This window comes from Pelodiscus sinensis, chromosome 6, assembly GCF_052426305.1.
Source record: "Pelodiscus sinensis isolate ZL-2025 chromosome 6, ASM5242630v1, whole genome shotgun sequence".
NCBI classification, from domain to species: Eukaryota; Metazoa; Chordata; order Testudines; family Trionychidae; genus Pelodiscus; species Pelodiscus sinensis.
Genome location: NC_143057.1, coordinates 43,902,268 through 43,914,934, shown reverse-complemented (window position 1 = coordinate 43,914,934; position 12,667 = coordinate 43,902,268). Strand labels below are relative to the sequence as shown.

The following is a 12,667-nucleotide window of genomic DNA, read 5'->3' as shown; positions in this document are numbered from 1 at the left end:
TAAAACAATAGCTTATTAATATACAAATAAATCATTAAATCAAAGTTATTACTTATATAATGGTATAAATATGAGCCAACTTTTTTTTTAAAAAGGATGTTTAAAGCTGAGATACTAAATCCATAACTACCCTGATTTTTAAGAATACCAAATGCCTTGCAGCTTCCCAATGGCATATTTTTTAAGACAACGTTTTTAGACCATCTTAAACAGTCCTTGAAATGAAACAATTACTTTTAGTATTTCAAAACCAACTACCTTCCAAATGATTAACAAAAATTCACTCAGTAGCCTGACAGGTATAGTTAAAATACATGCTCAGTTTATACAATTTATTGTAATAATGGAGGTCATTGAGTGTTTCCATCACACACATGCAAACAAGGAAACATACATGCAGAAAATATTTTACCTCTGAGGCTTCCAAAGATTTATCAAGTAATTTAGACCATGCATTATATTAAAAGCAACACCACCACCACCTCCCTCACACACACACCCTGAAAAGTTTGCACTGAACCTTTAGTGGTGCAGAATGGAGACTCGCTTCAGGGGGAAATGAGTAACTATTGCGAATAGCTGGATCCAATTAAAAACTCAAGTGGACAAATCTAAATCTCAGAACAAAGGCATGTTTTGAAACTCTAGAAAATAAGAGTTTATTTTAAAAACCTAAGCATACTTTTAGTAAATATAATTTTCCATCAGAATAGAACTTGGACCAAAAAGACCTACATGGTATTTATCAACCATGTGTTCAATTATGCTATTGAAACTAAACACATGTAATATAAAAAGTTAAATGATCAAAACTACAAATACTACAGTAATTGACCACTGATAAATCCACTATAAATACAATGGACAATTGAAGCTAGAAATTCTTCAATCTTCTTCTTACAAAAGGAGAAATACAAAGAAATGTTTGCAAATTAAAAATAATCCTTTTTTTTGGTTATTAATGAGGATAAAGCTGGATATTGCCACAGCCCCTGGAATGCTGGTCTGTTGATTAGATCAGATTTCTTCAATCTGAAATTATTTATGTCCTTTCAGCATAAATCTCTCTTCCTAGCTCCTCATAAATTGGATTCTGCTGTACTATTTTCAGAGAATTCGAGAACTCTCCTGAGTGCTACAGACTAACATTTTGGACTTACAAGTAGTTTTTACAATTAGAGCTGAAAAGTTATGGTTTAGAAAACAGCCCATGTTTTAAAAATGTTTTGTTACAATAATGGTGCAATGATTTTTCTATACATTTGTACCTGTTCAGTTTTTAAAATAGCTGCGGTGGCTGATATTAGGATGTTAAATGGCATTTAGTCAGCTAATTGACTAGTCAACGGGATTTTGATTAGTTGATGGGGGGAGGGGGAGAAATTGCAGAGCCGCAACAGGGTTAGCTCCTAAACCCGAGAGTTAATCCTGCTGCAGCTCTGCCTTTTAAATGTATTAAGAGCCACCAGGCACAAACACAGCCTGGTCCCCGCCACTATCCCTCTGCCTCCTCTGTCCCCTCCCCTCAGAGATGGTGCTGGGAGGGAACCAGCTTTTAAGCCAGCTCCTCCCCTCCCCCCTTGCTGCCTCTCTCTGATAAAGGCAGCAAGGGGGAGGGGAAGTGACTAATAGAGTCATAAGAACATAAGAACGGCCATACTGGGTCAGACCAAAGGTGCATCTAGCCCAGTGGCCAGCACCAGGTGCCCCAGAGAGGGTGGACCGAAGACAGTGATCAAGCGATTTTGTCTTGTGCCATCCATCTCCAGCCTCTGACAAACAGAGGCCAAGGACACCATTTCTGTCCCCTGGTTAATAGCTTTTTATAGACCTAACCTCCATGAAATTATCTAACTTCTCTTTAAACTCTGTTATAGTCCTAGCCTTCACAGCCTGCTCTGGCAAGGAGTTCCACAGGTTGACTACACACTGTGTGAAGAACTTTCTTTTATTAGTTTTAAACCTGCTACCCATTAATTTCATTTGGTGTCCTCTAATTCTTCTATTATGGGAACTAATAAATAACTTTTCTTTATCTGCCCTCTCCACACCACTCATGATTTTATAAACCTCCATCATGTCCCCCCTCAGTCTCCTCTTTTCTAAACTGAAAAGTCCCAGTCGCTTTAGACTCTCCTAATATGGGATCTGTTCCAAACCCCTAATCATTTTAGTTGCCCTTTTCTGAACCCTTTCCAAGGCCAAAATATCCTTTTTGAGGTGAGGAGACCACATCTGTACACAGTATTCAAGATGTGGGCGTACCATGGTTTTATACAGGGGCAGTAAGATATTCTGTCTTATTTTCTATCCCTTTCTTAATAATGACATGATTTCCCTTTATAGAAACTATGTTGACTTTTGTCCAACAAATTATGTTCTTCTACATGCCTGACAATTTTATCCTTTACTATTGTTTCGACTAATTTGCCCAGTACTGATGTTAGACTTACCTATCTGTAATTGCCAGGATCGCCTCTATAGCCCTTTTTAAAATATTGGTGTCACATTAGCTATCTTCCAGTCACTAGGTACGGAAGCCGATTTAAAGGATAGGTTACAAACTACAGATACTAGTTCAGCAATTTTCCATTTGAGTTTTTTTAGAACACTTGGATGAATGTTATCCCATCCCGATGATTTGTTAACATTAAGTTTTTCTATTTGTTCCAAAACCTCCTCTAATGACACTTCAACCAAGGACAGCGCCTCAGATTCATCACCCACAAAGGACCGTGCAGATTTGGGAAGATGAATCTTGAATCTTTGTCCCTCCACTGTTTCTTTTACATTGTGGTTAAGCCACGATGACTCTTTTTTAGGTCTCTTACTATGTTTTTAGGCATTTTCTTATCAGATGTCAACTAGTTGCTTACATCCCTCACAGGTATTTTAAACTGTAATTAAGTAGCTGCACCCCCTAGGTTTCATGCTGTACTGTTTAGGTTTTTCAAATGAGCTTTAGTATTTGTTACTTAGACTCAGGGATTTTAGCATGCAAATCCCATTTCAGCAGAAATTTACTCCTAAGAAAGATTTTCAGTGATACTGAATCAGCTCTGGAGAAGGTGATGTACGGATCATGCGCTACAACTGCATTGACAGCATATCAACTCAGCAACGTGTTAAAATATTCTTAATAGACAAAATCCTATTAAATGCAAACAGAATGTACTCATCATTCTTTTGTCAGTGATTCTGCAACTGGAGAATACTACATACACCCGAGTTTGGCATTAAGTAGTACAAGCAGGATATACTACCTAGTAGTTTAAGTTATAATGTATTTTGGATAAAAGACTGTTACACTCTACATAGTGCTGGTAATTCTCTCTGAATCATAATACTCCCACTGATTACACTTTAAGACTAGCAAGATAGTCTTTGATAGAAGCTTATCTCTGGGGACCTCACAATGTCAATAAAGTTCAATTTATATTGTTAGGCTCCATTTCCTTTCCTTTTAAAGCACCAACACACTTTCTAACGACAGGGAAGTAAAAAAGACCACAACTTCATCATCACTAATGCCTTTCAGAAATCTAAATGGAACAGTCATGGCACAAATATAAGACCGTAGAAGAGATCTCATTAGCTTAGAGCAGTTTTTCCTCAGCCAGTGGTACAAGTATCATTGGGGTACTCAAGAGAAATCTCGGGAGTACTTCAACACAACTGAAATCTGGATAAAACTGAATTTTTGTTTTCAGTTTTACAGCACTCGCCTGGCTACAATTAAGGTGTTTAAACAAATATGTTGCAATGGTAGAAAAAAAAATTGTGTTCCCAAAAACTGTAGGCACTGGGGGTACTTCTAAAAAAAAATTTTAAGGGGGTACTTTATAAAAAAAGGTTGAGGAAACACTGGCTTAGAGTTCCTAAAGCTTCCTGTGTGATGGTTCCTCCTGACACCCTTAGCCCCTTACGAAGCAGCAGTGTTTGTGATCCCAGTGGCTACAATGGGGGTTTGCCATGTTAAGGCTGCTTTTGCCACACTTAGATTACTGAATGAAATTCGTTACAATATTAACCCTTAGAATACTAAGGCTGCACATACATGTCAGCCCTTCCTTGAACACAGCAAATGTTGCAGTTCCCTAGCAATGACTTTTCCTTCCCACAAAAGCTCCAGCTTCCTGTATCCCATCCCAGATCCCTTCCTCATAGAGGAGTGTGGGCCAAAGCATCACCTGTTCTGGAGGCTTGGGTTGAGAATAATGTAGCAAGGTAGACATAACAGTCACCTCTCCCCTCCAGCAGTAGTTTTGCCTATAATAGTGGAGCTAGAAGCAGTGATATCAGGACCTGGGCAGCTGCCTGACAGATGGAGTATTCTTTTTCTGAAGAGGATGATTCTGCCTGCTTTACTCATGCTAAACAGTATCTTGACCTACAGAAGTGTCTTGTGAGGAGTTGGCAGAACTGGGCCCTCAACGAATGCGCCAAGCCGTTTTGCACTAAGTGAAGTTTGAGATTGGATTGTACTGCACAGTTGTCTCTTCATTCATTTATAATCTGGATCAATGCACATTTCCCCCCACAATTTGCAATAAGAATATCTAAGCCCACTGATAACCCAGCACATCAATGCGGCTATTAATGAAGTGATGCACTAATACAGGTTTTGCTAATAACTGCTATCCTCCTTTAATTTCCAATTTTAAAGAGCTAGAGAACTACTTAGAAGACCTTAAATATATACAGGCAGTCCCCGAGTTAAACGGATCCGACTTATGTTGGATCCGGACTTACGAACGGGGCTTTTCTCGCCCTGGAGGACGCGGGCGCCCAGATGTGCCACGGTCCCGCCGCCCACATCCTCCGGAGCGAGAAAAGCTGCTCCGCGTCTCCCTGGTCTGCTGGGGGGGGGGGGGGGGGGGAGCCAGCAGACCAGGGAGACGCAGAGCAAAGCCGAGGAGGACGCGTGCAGCGGGACCGCCCAGACGCGCCGCGGTCCCGCCACCCGGGTCCTCCGCATCTCCCTGGTCTGCTGGGGGGGCCCAGGGAGACGCGGAGGATCCGGGCGGCGGGACCGCGGTGCGTCTTGGCGGTCCCGCCGCCTGCGTCCTCCTCGGCTTTGCTCCGCGTCTCCCTGGTCTGCTGGGCCCCCCCCAAGCAGACCAGGGAGACGTGGAGCAAAGCTGTGGAGGACCCGGGCGGCGGCACCGCGGCGCGTCTCGGTCCGCCGCCCGCGTCTCCATGGTCTGCTGGGGAGGGGGGGCGCAGCTAGCACCCTCCCGCCTCCCCCCAGCAGACCAGGCTTTTCTCATGGACGCCTGTGGTAGAGCAGCTGGGGCGCTGCTGGTTGGTCCTGCAGCGCCGCTCCTCGGTGCTACTGGACCAACGCGGCAGCACCCCAGCTGCTCTGCCCCAGGTGTCCCCAAGTCAGCCGCTGCTGAAACTGACCAGTGGCTGACTACAGGAAGCCCGAGGCAGAGTTGCTCTGCCCCGGGCTTCCTGGAATCAGCCGCTGATCAGTTTCAGCAGCAGCTGACTTAGAGACATCTGGGGTAGAGCACCTGGGGTGCTGCCGGGTTGGTCCCCGCAGCGCTGAGGTGCGACGCTGCGGAGATGTACCTGGCAGCGCTCCAGCTGCTCTGTCCCAGGCGTCCAGATTCAGCTGCTGTTGAAACTGATCAGCAGCTGATTCCAGGAAGCCGCGGGGCAGAGAAACTCTGCCTCGGGCTTCCTGTAGTCAGACGCTGGTCAGTTTCAGCAGCGGCTGAATCTGGACGCCAGTTCCGACTTAAGTACAAATTCGACTTAAGTACAAACCTACAGTCCCTATCTTGTACGTAACCCAGGGACTGCCTGTAAAGTAGTTAGAGAACATTAATACACCAAAGACAATCTCAACAGAAAAAAGCCCTTTCAGTTAACTAATGTTAATAATGGCAATGTGCTAATCAGCACACTTATTCCTTTAGGTGCTGGAATTCTTTCATTTGTTTTCCCAAGATAATTAAATGCTGCTGAAAGGTATGTGATTGACAGCCCTAGATATTGTCTGCCTCTTTCTACTGAGCAGCTGAAGTGTGGGTGGCAGCAGCACAAGCTTTCCCCACAATGCTCAAGTTATATATTTTCATTTAATTATTTTTAAAAGAGGCATTTTACAGGCAAACTTTTCAAAGAACAAATGCTGGTTATTGCACTCTGGGTCAATAGCAGGTTGCAGGCACAACGGACAGCAGGGCTCAACCGACAGCATTTACACATCTAACTATGCAATAGTGCCCAAAAATTAGGTTAACTAAAAGCCATTGCTTGCTGCCACAATGTATTGTGCGTGTAAAGAAACGCAGGGTTAAGTCCTCTAAATATTTGGTCCCATACATATAGATTTCTCATTTTCTACCTCACCAAGTGATGCTAGTATTCAACCACTGCTAGTTAATACAACAGAAAATTACTACATGAAAGAGTCTGAGACGCCATTCTTGGTTTGAGAAACTGTACTTCAAGGAACTCCCCGAAATACTATGTACATAGTATTTCAGTTTCACATCAAATGACATTCTTTGTGCATGTGCTGACACCTGCCTCCATACAGTGCTTGCTTTCTTCCAAATAAAACATGGAAACCTAGCAATTGAACCATTCATTAAAAAAAACAAACAGTCTAAGGAGTTGGGTGAGTCACTGCTTCCATCTCTTCATCTACGATACACCGAGAAAGAAGGTGTGACCACACAGCAGCATAGTATTCAGGACAACCTTGCCATCCCTTCTATCATAGCAAAGCACACACTAGGAGATGTGGGACTGATTTAGTGAAATATCACCCCCCCATACACACACCCCTTTGCATTATGCAAATACTATGGCTCAAAGAAAACACTGAATTACATGGCCAGATGCTTCCTTCCCAAGTGGGTTGCATTTATAATCAATGACATTTGTGTTAATAAAGGGTTTAAAAAGGAGGGTGGGAAAGGTACAGGCAGTCCCCGACTTACGTCGGATCCGCAGTTACGAACGGGGCTCCCCCGGAGGACACGGACTGCGGGACCTCGCAGTCCTGCCACCAGTGTACTCCGGGGCTTTCTCCATGTCTCCCTGGTCTGCAGACCAGGAAGAGGCGGAGCAAAGCCGCGGGGGGGCTCGGGCAGCGGGACAGCCCAGACGCCCCACGGCTGTCCCGCTGCTGGCGTCCTCAGAGGCTTTGCTCCCCATCTCCCTGGCAGACCAGGGAGACGGGGAGCAAAGCCGCGGCGGACCCAGGTGGCGGGACCGCGGTGCGTCTCGGTCCGCCACCCGCGTCTTCCTGGTCTGCTGGGGAGGGGAGGGCGCAGCTAGTACGCCCCCCACCCTCCAGCTGACTAGGCTTTTCTCCAGACGCCTGTGGCAGAGCAGCTGGGGCGCTGCCGTTTGGTCCCGCAGCGCCGCTCTGGGCGCTACTGGACCAACCCGGCAGCACCCCAGCTGCTCTGCCCCAGGTGTCCTGATTCAGCCGCTGCTGGTCAGTTTCAGCAGCGGCTGAATGAGGACGCCTGGGGCAGAGCAGCTGGGGTGCTGCTAGGTTGGTCCAGTAGCGCCGAGGAGCGGCGCTTCTGGAGCAACCCAGCAGCACCCCAGCTGCTCTGCCCTAGGCGTCCCCAAGTCAGCTGCTGCTGAAACTGACCAGCGCTGACTACAGGAAGCCCGAGGCAGAGTTGCTCTGCCCCCGGCTTCCTGGAATCAGCTGCTGATCAGTTTCAGCAGCAGCTGACTTGGGGACGCCTAGGGTTCTTAAGTTGATTCTGTATGTAAGTCAGAACTGGCGGTCAGTTTCAGCAGTGGCTGAATCTGGACGCCAGTTCCGACTTACATACAGATTCAACTTAAGAACAAACCTACAGTCCCTATCTTGTACGTAACCCGGGGACTGCCTGTAATAGGAAGCAAGAAGCTGGGCTTAATCTTTCCTGTGGCACAGTCACTTACAGTAAAAGCTCTGACACCATAAAGCAGGCATAACCTAAGTTAGGACATGTAATTCTGTAATCCCCATATGTCCTTTCAGTTTGCCTATTATCTGTTTTATTAAACTGTGACATACAGCAGGGCATGCCTGCAATGCTTTTATTCGTCTTTCATTATATGCAGATGAAGTAACGAGGCTAGTGACATACAGCAATCTCAGAGGAGAAGGGGACAAAAATCCAGCAAACACCGATTAGTGCAACAGCTTCAACAACTGCCAGAAGAGAGAGTCATCCTCCCATGTATTAAGGCTTTTCCCACTGTATTGCCATTTATGGTGCAATGATCTCCCCAATATGGAGAAAGGCTTTATATTAGCTTGTGATTTAACAAAATGTATAATAGTATGCAAAATGAAAAAACCTTTTTTTAAAATAAACTTTAGTTCAAAACAAATGCTCTTGTACTTGATCCAAAAGCTCTCTCTCATTTTCTGTACTTCACATTCAGTATGTTTGAGTGTTAAGTAACAATGGCCGAAAAGATGTAATCAGCTCTCCTTTCTACAGCTGTTCCGGAAATATCTGTTTAATCTTGTTTTGCTGCCGTGCCATTGGCTTCCACCAGATTGCAAAGCATGAGCACCAATTATGCCCCACTATGCCAATGAGAATGACAAAACTAATCCGAACTATCTCCTCCCTCTTACTTCACTACTATAGCTGCACAGGACTCAATTTCTCAGCTACACTAAGTCTGACCATGAAACAATAACTCATCACCTCTAAACCCTCAGCCATGATATGATGTCTCCAACTTTTAAATACATACACACACACACACACACACACACACACACACACACACACACACACACACACACACACACACACACACACACACACACACGGCTTGACAAATAATGTAATCTACTTGCCCGTGGTGAGTAGATTACAACCCGGAAGAGCCGGCGCAGAGCGATCTGCGCATGTGCAAAGCGCAGAACCGCGTGACACCGTGCGGCTGGCGAGCGGGGCTCTAGGACAGATTACATCTGAAAGCATGTACCCACTGTCTAATTCTCTAGCATAGAGTAATGCCCATGACCCTAAACTACCAATTATTATTATTGTTTTCTGTGTTGCTGTAGCAATGGTGTTCCCAGGAGATTAGAGACACAATGTGCGTGAAGTAATAACTTTCAATGGCCCAACCTCTGTTAGCAAAAGAGACAAGCTTTCTTCTTTGGGTCCAGGAAAGGTACTCAAGAGTGTTATCTATAGCTAAATACAAAGTGGAGCTGACCATTAACAGTACCTTCTATAAAGAAATCGAAGACTATGCCAAATTGCAATTCTCTCAATTTAAGGATATCATCAACTCCTTGCCCAAACAAATCCACATACAAGTTCATGCCACCCAAGGTAGTCTTCCCAGGATACATAAATAACTGAACACAGGCAAAGCCATCATAATGGGCCATGACTGTCTTACTGAAGGAGCATCAAATCTCATAGAAACTGAACCTCTCACCACACAAAGGACCAGCTTCCTTCAGAACACAACCAACCATTTACAGAAACTAGGGATGTTAGAATGTAACCAAATAACCAATAAGCTGATGCTTACTAGTTAACGGTTTCAGTTACACTTAGCTGGCTCCTTAACAGTATAAGTTATGCTTTATACTGCAGAACCACAATGCAGGTAACTGTAACTGCTGAGATTTTCAGTGGTTACACAATTACTCTAATGAATGCTTTTAAATATCTCTACCAGAAACTCTGCAACATTAACAACCTCCTTCAGAGCATCATTCTTGCCACCATCCTATACAGCTATATTTCTTGCAACGATGATATAGCTGCTGGTCTCAAACATCTAGGAATAGGAAAATGAACATTTAGTTCTCACTCCTCATCCCCCAACATCTCTAAATTCATTCATTTCATCTTCACCCCTAATCCTTTACATTAAACAAGCACTCGGCTCCAAATATGGGAGCAGCCATGGTACTAAGATGGCTGCCCAATATGTCAACCTCTTTAAGAGCCCTCTTGAGGAAGAATTTCTGAAGTCAATGATGTGCCTGAGATCTGGCAATAGTATTTCCATTCTCTCAACAGATAATCTAAGCTCCCTCAGATTTCCACTATAACGTAGACAACTACCACTCACACACCCACAAAACTCTGCCTAGGATACTTCATCATCATCTTCCTGTGTGTCACTGAGTTTCAACAATGGAACCTACAGACAACTATATACAAGAAAGAGGATGTTACCTTGTGCAGCAATGGTGATTTTTCTAAATGTCTCCCCCCATGGGTGCTCCACTGTAGGTGTCAGGCTCGTCCTAATGCCACAGATTGGAGTCTTCAACAGCAGTAGTCAGCTGGACCGTGCATGTGTGGTCAGCATCTTGCAACTTTCGCACCCTTTCTCTCGTGCATGAAATCCAGTTCCTGCCAGTTACTCTTGTCCGCCCGAGTTGTGACGGCGCGTTGGGGGTCCCCCGTCTCCTGCACCCCGAAATGGCACAAACAGACTCCACCAGCCAGTGGAATTGAGAGTGGTTTATTGCTCCTCCAGGATACAGCATAACACAGATATAATCTGGTTACAGGAACTGGGGCTAAGAGGCCTCAGTGCCCCCCTTGAGATAGGGGAGTCCCAGCCCCCCTCCCCAGCTCCTTCTCCCCTGCTTTCCAGACAGGAACTAACTCTACCTCTCCCAGCCCTGCCCCCAGCCAGGGCAGCATTCCACCTCCCTTTGTTTCTCCCCATGGGGGTAGCTGGTTCAACCGGTATGGTACCTTTGCATAATAAGGTTTTCCCTGATGGGTCTTGCTTCGGACAGCAGAGGTCACCACAGCCCAGCAAGTACCCCCACTACGTCACACGAGTATCTGGAACAAGATAATTATCAAGAGAGACTCCGAAGTGGGGAGGAAGGCGCGTGGTGGAGCACGCATGCGGGGACACATCTTGAAGAACCATCGTTACTGCACAAGGAGAGTAACTTCCTCCTCTTCTTCTTCGAGTGATGTCCCCGTGGGTGCTCCACTGTAGGTGACTTTGTAGCAGTCAAAAGCCCCAGGACAGCAGGTCTCGGAGTCATGGTCTAATGGCTGTGGAAAGTACAGCCATAGCCACCGCTGAATCTGTGGCCCAATGATACAGTATTGCATAGTGCTTCATAAAGGTGGCATTCAAAGACCATGTGTCTGAGCGTTAAATGTCCAGAAGAAGAACTCCCTTCAGGAACACTATGAACGTCAATGTGGCTCTGGTAGAATGAGCCCTAAGCGTTGTTGGAAGTGGCTTGTTACATATGGTGTAATCTCTCTCGATGCAGGCAACTATGAGGTTCGAGATGTGTTGGGAGAATAGTGACACCAGAAGGCAATGGGACTTCCTAAATTTCTGAGTCCTCTGAAAGTAAAAGACCAGTGCTCTGTGAACATCGAGAGTATGCAGTAGTGCCTCTTAAACTGATGCATGAGGTTTAGGGAAAAATACAGGAAAAACAATAGGTTCATTAATATGAAACTGGGAACAGACTTTAGGGATGAAGGCTGGGTGCAGGTGTAATATTACACTGTTTGTTAAAAACAGTGTATGGTGGTACTGCCATCAGGGCCGCCAGTTCACTGACCCTACAGGCAGAAGTAATTACCCATAGAAAGATCACCTTCATTGTAATAATTGGAAGAGGTACTGTCACCAATGGTTCGAAGCGGGGGGTTAGTGAGGGTGTCCAGGACTAGATCCGGGTCCCGTGGAGGTGGTGGAGGCTTGGGGGCAGGGTTGAGGTTTGTTAACTCTTTGAGGAAGCACTTGGTGGTAGGGTGCGAAAATATGAACGTGCCATCCACAGGCTGTCAGAATGCAGTAATGGCCGCCAAGTGCAATTTTATTTGAGGATTTCATGAAGAGGCACCATGTGTGGGTCCACACATTTGTTAGGAGACAAATCTATGCCACTTATGCATGTAGGTTGCTCGTCATTCCCTCCTGCTATATACAGTAAAACTCCAATAGTCCTGCATCCAATAGTCCGGCACCCCTGATAGTCCAGCATAGTTGATAATCCGGCACCACCTAGGTCCCATAGGTTCCGGATTATCGGAAGTCTACTGTATTAGGATTTGTTTCACCTGAGAGGAGGTTCTCAGCACTGGATAACCAGTGAGCAGTCATGCTGTCAAGAGGAGAACATGAGGATGTGGGTGGATGAGGGTGAGAAGGAAAGAATCTGTGCTAATCCCAGCCCTGGAGCAGTACTGTGGACATTGTGTTTTTGTTGGAAGCAAACATCTATTTGTGGGAAACCCCAGAGGAAGAAGTTGTGCAGGAGAACGTCTTCCTGGAGTTCCCATTTGTGGTCCGGTGAGAATTTTCTGCTTAACGCATCTGCTGTGATGTTGCTGGCCCCTGGTAAATATGAAGCTATGAGTGTAATCTTGTTGCGGATACACCGGTTCCAGAGATGAACAACATTTGTGCAGAGAACAGATCGGGCCCCTCCCTGGAAGCTGATGTAATACATTGTGGTAATGTTGTCGGTGAGAATTCTGGTCATGATACCGGAAATATGTGCTCTGAAATGTTTGCGGGCATTGAGGACAGCTCTGAGTTCCAAAATGCTGATGTGAAGGACTTCCTCCTGTGGTGTCCATCGTCCCTGAATGGACAGACCATTCAGAAGAGTACTCCAGCCAATCAAAGAGGAGTCCATTGTGATCTGAGTAGATGGCTA

General features: G+C 45.4%; 2 protein-coding genes across 7 annotated transcripts in view; one reads left to right on the top strand and one right to left on the bottom strand.

Moving 5' to 3' along the window:
• FANCC (FA complementation group C) overlaps positions 1 to 8,451 on the top strand; it is a 168,248-nt gene extending 159,797 nt beyond the window's left edge. The window contains exon 16 of the mRNA XM_075931816.2: positions 8,089 to 8,451. Coding sequence (XP_075787931.1) covers positions 8,089 to 8,097 — 9 coding nt within the window. The 3' untranslated portion in view covers positions 8,098 to 8,451. The remainder of the gene's footprint in view (positions 1 to 8,088) is intronic.
• The window catches only part of AOPEP (aminopeptidase O (putative)), a 354,788-nt gene that overhangs the window by 10,865 nt on the left and 331,256 nt on the right, over positions 1 to 12,667 (bottom strand). The gene's annotated exons all lie outside the window — the stretch shown is intronic.